Below are 13047 nucleotides of genomic sequence, written 5' to 3' on the forward strand. Positions count from 1 at the left end.
CTTGTAATTACTGGTTAGCTATGTTATTTGAGGTGTGTGAATGATTTAAAAGTTTTATTGGACATGATGTTTTATATTGATTTGATTTTAGGAACTCATACGTTCGGTTGAGACATTTATGTACTAATACATGGGTGACCAGCACCAGCATCCCTATAGACACTGATGAAGAGAGACCAGTGATGCTAAAGGTAAATAACCCTGATGTTCCTTCTATTTTCAGCCACACAATGGGCAAACTGGATCAAAGGATGGTCGGTTTGTTCATTATAATCTGTCTTCACCATTATTAATGATTGCTGAAACTCAAATACAAACTTAAGCTCGTCCTCTCTTAAAAGGGTTGAATTGAATGAGCTTGCTATTCCAGAGGTAGATGCCCAAACTCTCCAAAGTTCCCAGACCCACATTTATTTTTTTTTTTACAAAAATGGAGTAGAAGAAGAAAAAAGGTAATGTTGAAATAACTTCTTGAAATTTTCCATCTCTATAAGGGAGAAGAGAATAGTAGTGATGGTTATAAGTAACGTTTATACAGCATTTGGCATATTCTATATCACCTTCATATACACGATCTCATTTAATCCTCATAATAATATTGTGAGGTAGAAGCTTATCAGCCTCGTTTTACTCATAAAAACTGAAGTTCAGACTGCTGACTGCCGTAGAAGTACATCTCCTGGAATCCTGCTGAAAATCAGCAGTAGAGTGCAGAGAAGAGATACTGTTCTAAACACTGCATTTGTCAGAGGCCAGGAAGAGTGGCTACGGAAAGAGGGTGTTGCCCCCGGCTGTCTAATGTGGGTGACTTGTCCTGGGATTGTCAACTGCTGATTTTAACGGTTGAAAAATGTACTCTAATCCAGAGAAAATTGCAGTAAGTAAAGGAAACTGACATTAACAATGACAACACAAATTTGCAGATTGGAACGTGCCAGACGAAGGAAGATAAGGAAGCGTTTGCCATTGTGTCAGTCCCTCTGTCTGAAGTCCGGGATTTAGATTTTGCCAACGATGCAAACAAAGTCTTAGCATCCACGGTTAAAAAAATGGAGAATGGAGCAATAACTCAGAATGAAAGAAGGTCAGTGAGTCTTTTAAAAACTACATCACAACACTCAGTCTCTGGACTCCAGGCATTTTCACTAGCTTTCCCCCATTCCCCCATCCCTAGAACCCTCTCCTTTCTTATCTCTGCCTCCTGGCTTCTGTGGTGTCTTTCACATCTCAGCTAAGTCTCACACTCTGCAGGGTCACGCCTAGTCTTCCTTAATGCTGGTGGTTTTCTCTGAGATTATCCCCAATTTTTCCTGTATATCTCTTGTTTGTACATTAGTTGTTTGCATGTTGTCTCCCCATTAGACTATAAGCCTCTTGAGAGCAGAGATTTTTTTTGCCTTTCGTCGTATCCCCAGCACTTAGCACAGTGCCTGGTGCATAGTAGGTCCTTAATAAATTCTTCTTGACTACGTGCTGTCTAAGTAACTGATAGTCAATTGTCAACTCTTACACAAACCTCAAGTAAGTGAAATGATTAAGAGAGAATTAAGGTTAGGCTCAGTGTCACCACATCTGTCTCTGGGTGAAAAGAAAAAAACAACAACACATGATTCTTCTTTGAGTGCTTTCAATAAATTAAAATGAAACATCATCTGGGATACTTTTCACATTTTGTACTAAATTGGGTAACAGTTGCCTTTTTTTTCCTCTTTGGTTTGTTGTATTAAATGCTTAGTTTATCACCAGGAAAATGGGATGATAAAAAAAAAAGACTTGTTTTAGAACTGGGATCTGCCTCCTGGAGGACCACTAAAAAGAACAGGCTTTGAATAATTTGATTCTTCAAATTAGCCCATACACATATCTCAGCTCAGCGCCCTGCACTGAGGCAAAAAAATCTGTTTGATAGATCTTCCAGCCTTGTTTTCCTGTCACAGGATCAGGATCACTGTATCTTGAACTGAGAATTAGAGAGAGTGAGAAAAACCACTGGAGTTCTTTGTGTTTTTCACTTCTGCGATGTTCTAACATGAAGTTCTAAAACTTAAGAACCAAATATGTACTACATGGAAAATAAAACTTTATATCAAAATAAATCACACAACCCTATACTTACATACATACATACATACATACATGTATATAGGGATACACATATGTATATGCACACATCTTCAATGTGAAATAACACTTTACTTAAAAACAAATCTTACATATATGTGTATATGCAGGCAGCTAGGTGGCACCGTGGATAGAGTGCCAGGCCTGGAGTCAGGAAGACTTGAATTCAAATGTGGCCTCAGACACTTACTAGTTGTGTGACCCTGGGTAAGTCACTTAACCCTGTTTGCCTCAGTTTCCTCATCTGTAAAATGAGCTGGAGAAGGAAATAACAAATCACTCCAGTATCTCTGCCAAGAAAACCCCATTGAAGTTACTGAGTCAGATACAATTAAAAATGACTGAACACAGTGTGTGTGTGTGTACACATACATACATATATACACATGTTGTTATTTAGCCGTTTCAGTCATGTCTAACTTTTTGTGACCCCAGTATTCTTGGCAAAGATTCTAAAGAGGTTTGCCATTTCCTTCTCCAATTCATTTTACAGATGAGAAAACTGAGGCAGATAGGGTTAAGTGGTTTGCCCAGGGTCACACAGCTAGTAAGTGTCTGAGGCCAGATTTGAACCCAGGAAGATGAGTCTTCCTGATATCAGGAAGCATTCCTGTACCACCTAGCTGTCTGTTGGTGAGTGCATGTGTATGTGTATGTGTATGTGCATGTGCATGTGTATATGTGTATGTGTATGTATATGTATATATTGGTATATGTATAGGTATGGGTATATATGTATATGCATGCACACACATGTATGCATATATGTATGTGTTATATGAATGCATCCATCAGTATGTATGAATGCATAAATATACATACACATATACGCATGTATGTGTTACATGGAAAACAAAATTTCAAAAATCATTACCAAATATATTTACACACACACATACACACATATATACATTATATATTTATAAACACATACATATACATATATTACACTGAAAATAAAAGTTTAAAATAAATCTTTGAAAGTGCCATTTACTGTTTAAAAATGAAAGTGTTTTAAGTTTTGTAGATCAAGAAACTTATCTTCCATCTTAGGCCTCCTCTTCCCCCTTTCTGATGCAGGCTTGTGATTTCCTTGGTGAGGGGAACTCCTTGTATGTGAACTTTTTCCAACATTGCCTGTTACCAAACTAGATTCTTGGAGCCTTGAGTGGTGAAGCGATTTGTTCATGGTCTTAGGTCTAGTACTAGTCAAAGTCAGTACTTGTACAGGGATCTTTTTGATACTGTGGCCATTCTTCTGCCATGGCACATTAACTTTCCTTGCTATGATAAAGTATCTTCTTTGGTTCAGAAGACTTGAGCTCAAATCTAGCCTCGGAGATTTGCTACCATGTGGCCTTGTACAAGTCACTCAAGTTCCTTGGGTCTGCTTTTCCTTCTCTGACAAATGGGATTAGTTTCAAGGACCTTTGGGGTTTCTTTCGGTTCTGTAGGGTGTTCCTAAAGTCTGGACACATAAGAAATGTGGAGTTATTGCATCGAGTTCACATGAATCTTGCAAAGCATATCAACCTTTGCATCACAAATGATGGAAATCATATTGAAGATATTATTTGTTAATATTCCAATTAAATGTTGAAAAATTTCATTCATTTCATTTCTTGAAAATATGCATTTTTGCCTTATGTGTACAGACTTTAGGAGCACCCTGTAGATTTCTCATCCTGTGATCACCTTACACATGTTTTATCTGCAGAATTTCAGGCAGCTGGCATTTTATGAAAGAATGAAAAGATTGTAATGTATCCTCCTGTATGCAATGCAGTGGTTCAAGCCCCATGCTAGTTTTAATTTCTGGGTAATTTTAGTCCGGAGGAGATGGCATGGTTCGAGGGAAGGACTGTTGGTTCCAGAATCAAAGGATCTGGGTTCAAAACCATCTTTTGCACTTACTAGTTTGTGGCTGATATTTCATGATGAATCATATAGAAGTAATTCTTCTAACATAAATATGTTACTTCAATTATTTGTAAACTAAGCCACTAACATAGATTTTTATAAAGCATTTTTGTTGTTTTAGAGGTGACAAAATCTTTTCTGATAAATGCATGACTAAACAAAAAAAAATTGTTAAACACCATGTTTTGTGCGACATAACTAGGTGGCTCAGTGGATAGAGCACTGGGCCTGGAATCAGGTAGACCTGAGTTCAAATACAGCCTCAGACACTGAGTAACTGTGTGACCCTGGGCAAATCACTTAACCTCTATTTGCCTTAATCATTAGAGAAGGAAATGGCAAATCACTCCAGTATCTTTACCAAGAAAATCCCACAGGGGTCATGAAGAGTCAGACATGACTGAATGACAACAATGTTTTGTGCATTGTGCTAAGTGCTAGGTTTTCAAATGTAAAAATGAATTCATCCCTAATCTTAAGGCACTTATATTCTAATTGAAGAGACCACATACAGGGGAATGGTTGCCAGGGAAAGGAGTTTTGATCCGGGGAGTACAAGGATTGGTGGTCCACAAGGTTCTTTCCATATGCAGTGGTGGTGTTGATTTAAATGTTGTACCCTAGAGCAACAAACAGAAAAGAAGGGTATGTTGGCAAGGTAGATAGCAATTGGACAGGATGGATGGCTGAGTGATATGGGAAGCATGGTGCGGATGGGAGCTTGATAAATACAGTGGATTAAGTGAGTTTGTACTCACTACTGATAATGCCAGTGGCATGTCATTTAGGGAAACTTTTCCTATAAACTCTATGATGAACTAGGAAAATGGTTTCTTCAGTTATTCATTTTTGTCATGGGTCACTTCTATGTGAGTAAATTATTGAATCCTGCTTCTTTTTCATCGTCTATTTTTTCATAATCTTTTTGTTCAATTTTTAAAAATCCACATTGGCTCTAAGAACTTCAAATTTTCTTTCATATTCTCTTCTTAGAAATGTATGTGAATTTGTATTTCTCTCTATAGAATGTCTTCTTCCTCATTCTAGCTACTCACTCTCATACTTTATACTCATGTCTGATTCTTTTAGAGTATATAGGCAGATGATGCTACAGAGGAGAATATCTCCTGATGGTTAAGGCCTTCTTAGGAACCACAAAGAACTTCGGTTGTTCCTATCCACCATATTTGGAAAGAATGACCTTATATTCTGCTTGTGTCATTATTTGTAGGATGACATGTGCCATTTCTCTCAAGGCACTTGTAATATTTCTATTGTTCACTGGTTGGAGATATTTGTCTACGTGATTACTGGGTCTTGAGGCTTTGGTTTTAATTTTTTAGTTTGTCATAACTTTTCTTTGTAATGAAATCCCTTGTAAATTTTTTATGTTTTGGAGGCAATCAGGGTTAAGTGACTTGCCCAGGGTCACATAGCTTGTAAGTGTTGGAAGCCAGATTTGAATTCAGGTTCTCTTGACTCTAGAGTTGGTGTTCTATCTATCATGCCACCTAGCTGCCCCAACACCCTTAGGAGTCAGCAGTGTCTAGTGGAAAGAATATTGGCTCTTGAGTCAGAGAACCTGGGTTTATATCCCACTCTTGACACTTGCATGACCTTGGGTAAGTCATAACTTTCCTGGACCTCTGTTTCTCTTAGCCCTATAAAATGATTGGCTTCTGAGTTCCTTTCAAGCTCCAAGTCTATGATCCTTGATCTGTAACCTATAATGTATAGATTCATAGCAGGCAGAGTGGTAAAAGGAACCCAGAGGAACAAGGCTCATGTCCCACCTCGGACCCCCACTACACTGGTGACTGTGAGACAACTTAACCTTTCTGGGCATCAGGTTCCTGATCTACAAAATGAGGGTTTTGGTCCCTTCCAGCTCTTGAGCTACGGTCCTATGGAGAATTTTCCTTTTCATGAGAAGTTGTCTTTTAAGTAAGTCACATTTCCTTCTACTTTTACTTGAGCTTCTTTAAATTAAACCTGTTCATTGCAAGCATTCCTAGAAAGCCTTTGAATCATTACATTCCTATGCATTATTTTAGACTTACAAGCAGTTCAGAGGCATTGATCAATTGTCCACTGTGCACTTCTTTGTGGAAGTCAGCTGTCATTTCCCTATTCTGTAGGTCGACAAATCTAAGCTATGGAGAGGATGTGAGATAATGCCATGAGTCAGGGACAGAACTGGGATTGAATCTCAAAGTTTCTGGAAAATAATTGTGCCCCCCCCCCCCCCACCGCCCCCGCCAGCAGAGTTGTGGTGCATCACTAGAGAGATGGCACACAAAGCATCATGCTGGTGTTTGTGACTGTGGCAATTTGACTGGTATAATAGACTTCCAGGCATTTTTGTGTTTTAATTACATGTGTGTATGTTTGTGTGTGTGTTGTTGTTATTTTTGGCTGGGGAAGAGTAATTGTGAATCCTTATTCATTGCTGTGCTTCTTTCTAATTACCCCTATATAAGATTTCCACTTTTGCTGACCCAAGAATTTTCATCTTTGTATACTCTCTCACCTTTGGTTTACATTGATTTGGTTTCTATGGTATCAGGCATTTCCTTTGTAAAATTATTTCCCTATGTTAGGCCTGCAATACAATAACATTTCTCTATTTTTTTCTATAGATTTGTAACAAAGTTATTGGAGGACCTCATTTTCTTTGTTGCTGATGTACCTAATAATGGACAAGATGTTCTGGATGTGGTAGTCACTAAGCCAAATAGGGAAAGGCAAAAATTAATGAGGGAGCAGAACATATTGGCACAAGTGAGTTGTTTTATATGCAAGAATATTTTATCTTTGTGGCTAAGCTTCAAGGTCAAATCTTCTCCATTATGCTGACTGGCCCAGTTATTAGGTAGGCTACTAGACAATTTCCAGGTGCATGAGGACACTTTTATATGCCTAACTCTTCCACCTCATTCTTTCAACTCATATGTGAATCTAAATAAACATGTATGCCCAAAGAAACTAATATTTTATTCATTCTTTCCTCGCTTAATAGCTATTCACTAATGAAATATGTCCCTTTGTCATGATCCATGTATATAAACCTAAGGAAGGTGTATAAAAGTGAAGATAGTTATTAGTACATGCAATTTTGTATGATTTGGAAAAAGAAGAAAGTTTATATATTGTTATCAAGTAAAATTATTTTCTAGTAGACTCTTAGGTTTGTCTTAGGGAATACAATTAAAAATTATAAGTGTGATTGAAAATCAGTTGGGAGAAAAGTAATTTTTGCCATTCACACTCCTATCATTTCAATAAAATTGATTTTGAGGGTTTATGTAGTCTTTTAACATTTGTTAATATATTTGTTGTTGTTTAGTCTTTTCAGTTGTGTCTGACTCTTTGTGACCCCATTTGGAGTTTTCTTGGCAAAGATACTGAAGTGGTTTGCCATTTCCTGCTCCATCTCTTTTTTGTAGATGAGAAAACTGAGGCAAACAAGTTTAAGTGTCTTGCCCAGGGTCACACAGCTAGTTAGTGTCTGGGGCCAAATTTGAACTCAGGTTTTCCGGACTCCAGGCCCAGCACACTAAACACTCTGCCACCTAACTGCCCATTAATGTATTTAACACATCTTATTTCATTATCATAGGTATAGTAAATTCAATAGCTTTAATGTATAATAATAATAATATAGTATAATCATATATTATGCATTTGTTTATTTTGCCGTCAGGAATGTATCTCTAGTAATATAAAATTCTTTATTCAAAATCCTTTCTCATTGGTGGAGCATGTACTGCTCATGTCAATGGATTGTCCTGAAAGCTCTGAGATAAATCTTTCAGAGTCCCCAAGTTTTTTACCTAGTGAGAATCTGGCCGAGTCAGCGTTGCTAGAAGCACATCATCGGATTAAATTATCATTGCAAATGCCTTATAATTTCAAAGCTCTAGCCAGGGATTTTATTTAGCCCTCATGAACCCTTTCAGAGCAGTCAGAGCAATACGCCAAAGGACCATTTTCACGTGATGATAGGTGGAAATTGTTATTCTAAGTACATGCCTATGAAATAGGGACTGTTTTCAGTCATGCTATCTTTGTATATGACAAAGAAATGAATTCACTATAAGCATGCATGGGCATATATGTATACATACATATATACATGTATACATACATACATGTGTGAGGTGCCAGATTAAACATAGGACTTCTTTTATATTACTTCATAGAGAAAAATTTACAAATAATGGTTTTTAAATAGCTTGTGAGATGAAAAACGTGTTCTCAGTTGTATATATCCACAGGATCCCATACATTTTCTGCATGCATGTTTTATAAAAGGCCATTTTATTAAATGCTCTTAGAACAAAATATATATAAGGCATCTGTTAAACTAATAATTTTTGTTATTTGACCCCTGAAAATTTTGTAATAGCAGTTGAATTGCAATATTTAGCAATACTTAGGTACTTTATTGAAATGAACTTAATCTATGACATGAGAAAGTTCTTTTGGTGAAATATTGGTGTGGTAACAGCTAACTTGCTAAGAATGTTTAACAATTTTGCTAAATTGCTCATTTTTATTCCTGATAGGTGTTTGGGATTCTTAAAGCTCCCTTTAAGGACAAAGGGGGAGAAGGATCAATGCTGAGACTCGAGGATCTGGGGGACCAGAGATATGCTCCCTACAAGTACATGTTGAGGCTCTGTTACCGAGTTCTTAGACATTCTCAGCAGGACTATAGGAAAAATCAGGTGAGACTTCTAGATAACTTCTCCATAAAATTTTACTTTTTAAATGAAATCTAAAATGACTTTTGCTACTATTATAGGACATATAAATTAATCAGAAGTAGGAATTTAACATTTGAATTTAAATGTTTCAAAAAAATCCAAATATCTCAGAAGCATTCTTAGGATTTGAAGTCAAAGAACATGGGTTCAAATCCAACCTATTTAATACCTTTGTGACTTGAGCAAGTCAGGTAAACTTTCTGGGTTTCATCTGAAACAACAACAACAACAAAGCAGAGGTCAGCTAAATGACATCTAGTCTGCTAGCTCTAAATTCTGTGATCCTAAGTAGTTATACCTCCATATTAAATCTACCAAAATGTATTTCTCTTTTTGAACTAGTATTTACTAGGTTTTTCCTTATCCTTTTGTCTGGATACAGGCATATCTCTCTTAAGACTGTCTCTTGTGCAAAAATTCCGAATTCCTAAACATATAAATGAGGGGTGACTTTTCACACTACAAAAAAAGATTCTTTGCTTTACAAAAAAATTCACTACATATTCCCTTTAAAGTAGTTCTTAGTGTAGTTAAAACAGTGGTTGATTTATAAAAAATAAATTTGCATGTAACATTTCAGGAATGCATCTAGTAAGTAAATTATAGCCATATTTATTGTACTGGGCACCATTTGTTATCTCCATTGACTTCCATATTCCAACACATATTACCTAAAATTTTCTTAAATTTGAAGCTTGAGATTATGAAACATGAAGTATAGTAATTTCCTTTTTTATAAATTCTATTAATTACAAATTTTATGCATTAAATTAACTTAAAAGAAATAATGCTTATGCATTTTTTTTCAGAGCAGAACAGTGAAAATTCTGTGTAGTGGGATGTCTTTTCCAAGAGAATAATATCTCAGTTATTAGTAGCACTTGAGAAATTAGAATTGGTGAATTTGGGTACAGTTTGCCCAAACTTGGAGCTAAAGAGGAGTTAAATGGGAGTATATATGTGAAGAAGTAACAAAGATTATGACCAAAGAACATCTGATTAAGAACCGAACAGTAATATCATTGTACTCAATATAACTTTTAAAAATTTGAAGATATTATCAGATCTTGCTGCTCCCTTCCTAACTAATTGTACCTTTATAGAAATACCTAATGAAAACAAAACCAAACCACAAAATGTCCAAATCCATCTGAGATCTTGTATGTGACATTTCATACTTGATATTCACATGCCTAAAGATTAGGAACAAAGACCCTGTGTATTCATTAACCATTTTCACTCTTCTAATTATGCAAAATAATTGCTTCACAAATCATAGCAATACTATCATTTTAGGGGGAAAGCTAAAAAGACAAACCTTTGGGTCTCCTATGATAAATAATAAAATAAAAAGTAGTTAATTGAGCCAGCAGTTGGATTCATGTCAGGCAATTCTTGAAATGCCTCGTCACATAAAATATTTAATTATAATTAGATTGTGTTTTTCCCTGACAAGCATTTAGTAATAACAAGATACTTAAACATTATATTTTATAAAATTTTCCTTTATAATTTGATTTCAGCTCTATATTAATAATTTTTGCTTTCTCTATTAAGCTACTTAGTTTTCCATGATGTTCATTTAAAATACATTTTAAGATGATTTTTATTCAATTTGAATAAATAATCCTATCATAACTATGAATTATATCTTGGCTCCCTTTTTTATTACTTAACCTTGTCTAGCACAGTACTTTGCCCTTAGTAAGTGTTTAAATTTTTCTTTTTTGGTGAATTGAATTGCATTAACAGATTATCTTGGGCTCTTTCTTTTTTGGCAGGAATATATTGCTAAGAATTTCTGTGTCATGCAATCCCAGATTGGCTATGATATTTTGGCAGAGGATACCATCACAGCTTTGTTGCACAACAACAGAAAACTACTAGAAAAACATATCACAGCAAAAGAAATTGAAACATTTGTTAATTTACTCAGGAGGAACCGTGAGCCAAGGTTTGAAATGGTCCATATTATATGTTATTTTCTTACAGAGTGACTTTTGGTTTTATTTTTAGAACTTGTGTTATTTAGAGTTTTCCTACATTGTCAACCTATTTATCTTTCCTATTTTGTAAAAAAAAAGTATGTTGTTTTTATAATGATATTACCATTAATACTAATTAATATTAATCTCCAAAGAATGCATATGCTGGCTGTGTAAACCATGGCAAGTTATTTACCCTCTCTCACTGCTCTAGGCAGCCTTCTAAGATTTGTTAGATGCAGACCTGCATTGGTAGAAGAAATTTTTCATCTTGGGCACCCTTTCACTAATAAAATTATAGGTCCATTCCCTGTCTGTATCTTATTAAAAAGTGCTTCTATCATAGGTGATTAAAGTCCAGAGTTATATGTGACTTTCTCAGTCTTTGAGTAGACTGATACCAGATGGAGTAATGATGAATTATATTTGTAGCCTACTTTAGTTTTTCAGACCACTTTTATATACATTATCCTATTAGATTTTTGTTATAATCCTGTGAGATAAAATAGGATAGATGCTATTATTTTGCAGATGAGTAAACTGAGGCTGAGTGTTCAATGACTTGATACTGGTCTTATAGTGAGTAAAAGGGAGGCAGGACCTGAATAAGCTGACCTCTTCTTACTCTAAGTCAGGTGGTCTTTCAAGTGTACAATGTTTTATCATTAAACACCTTTAACGTGTGGGATAATTGACTAGTGGAAAAGTTAATTGAATTACTTAAAATTACTATACTACTTGTTATAGAAAATCAATTGTAGAGGGTGAGACTAGGTCTATTTGACTCTTATTATAAGGCCAACCTTCCTCACCTGAGGTGAATGCAAAATTTTTTTGTGTGTGATATAGTCCAAGCAGTTTTGGCCCATGATCTTAATCTTCCAGTCCAGGAGTGAGGTCATTTTAGGGTAGGTGAAGTATATCCTAATCAGAGGTAGGCATAGTATAGGAAAGAGAATAGCCCTACATAAATATAATACATTAATATTCTTATTTTTGGTATTCAGGTGATTTACAATGCAATAATATGATTTTTCATTCAGAAAATATCAGTACACTGAGTCAAAATTGGTCAGAGATAAAATTATAAAAGTATGCTCAAATCCTGAAAATGGTCTGTGATCTTATCAATTTGGGCTTTTGGTGATAAATATCACAGTTCATTCATGCCTACCTATCGGCGGTGATACTTCTCACTAAGTTTGCCACAGGGAATCCATCCACCTAGTGTGCTAGAGGACTTTCTCACTTTCTTCTGCCACTGTGAGGGTGCATGTGGAGCATTCGGAGTATGCACACCACACAACCAGCCCATCTTCTTTTCCTATTATGTCTTCCCTTGTTGACGTCTTTTAGTCCTGTTCTCTGAAGTTTATCACCAGTAATTTGTTGCAACATGCTCCTATGTACCATGTGCCTTTCCATTGCCCTCTTTGTATTATTAATTTTTAATTCTTTGGAAACTGTTATATTCTATGTCTCATTGATAGATGGTAACACTTGTAGAATTCTGAAATTTTAAAAAGGGTCCTTTGTTTCCATAGAAAATTTGGTTTCATTACAGGAACTGTGGGTTTTTAAGAGCAATCTAGCTTCCTGTTCACCTCTTAGCTGACATTCCATCTACTGTCTATCCTAGGTAGATGTGCGGGTTGATAAGCTCTATGGGCTTTCCATTCAAATGCATGACTTAATTTGGGCAACAGACACCATTCATCTACTTGACCTTTCCATTGTAGGAGGTGGGGACAGGCTCTTTTGAGTGTTTGCAGATCCTTGCAGGAGGTTCAGGGCTTGATGCAACCAGTACAATGCCATCCTAAAACAGGATTATCTTGTAGAGCTTCATTATCCACAGAGAAATCCTCTCCAATTTGGCTTCTACACTGATGTCCTTCATCATAATGGAGAAGACTTTTGGAGAGTATGCTGTTTTGCTTTTGTATTTGTATCCTCATTACTTAGCACAGTGCTTGGCACATATGGAGTGCTAAATAAGTGCTTCTTATTAATTTGTATTTATGATTTTATAATTGGGTAAATATGTAATGAATATAAGAACCCATTTGTTTGTTCAGTATGAAAAAATGAGTTTGATACTATGGAGCGAAGTGCCACCTCGAGGGAAAGGTACAACAGACATAATTCCATTCAATGATCAGAAGGTCATTAACATAGGTGAGACATAAAACAGGATTTTCTTTATTCCTTCCTTCCTTCCTTCCTTCCTTCCTTCCTTCCTTCCTTCCTTC

The 13047-nt window shown here is 35.9% G+C and overlaps 1 protein-coding gene across 1 annotated transcript in view; it reads left to right on the plus strand.

Moving 5' to 3' along the window:
- ITPR2 (inositol 1,4,5-trisphosphate receptor type 2) overlaps positions 1–13047 on the plus strand; it is a 545841-nt gene that overhangs the window by 193538 nt on the left and 339256 nt on the right. Inside the window, exons 12-16 of the mRNA XM_036758879.1 lie at positions 92–191; positions 924–1084; positions 6681–6822; positions 8610–8771; positions 10592–10764. Of these exons, the coding sequence (XP_036614774.1) occupies positions 92–191; positions 924–1084; positions 6681–6822; positions 8610–8771; positions 10592–10764 (738 nt within the window). The remainder of the gene's footprint in view (positions 1–91; positions 192–923; positions 1085–6680; positions 6823–8609; positions 8772–10591; positions 10765–13047) is intronic.

The sequence above is a fragment of the Trichosurus vulpecula genome, chromosome 5 (genome assembly GCF_011100635.1).
Source record: "Trichosurus vulpecula isolate mTriVul1 chromosome 5, mTriVul1.pri, whole genome shotgun sequence".
Taxonomy (NCBI): Eukaryota; Metazoa; Chordata; class Mammalia; order Diprotodontia; family Phalangeridae; genus Trichosurus; species Trichosurus vulpecula.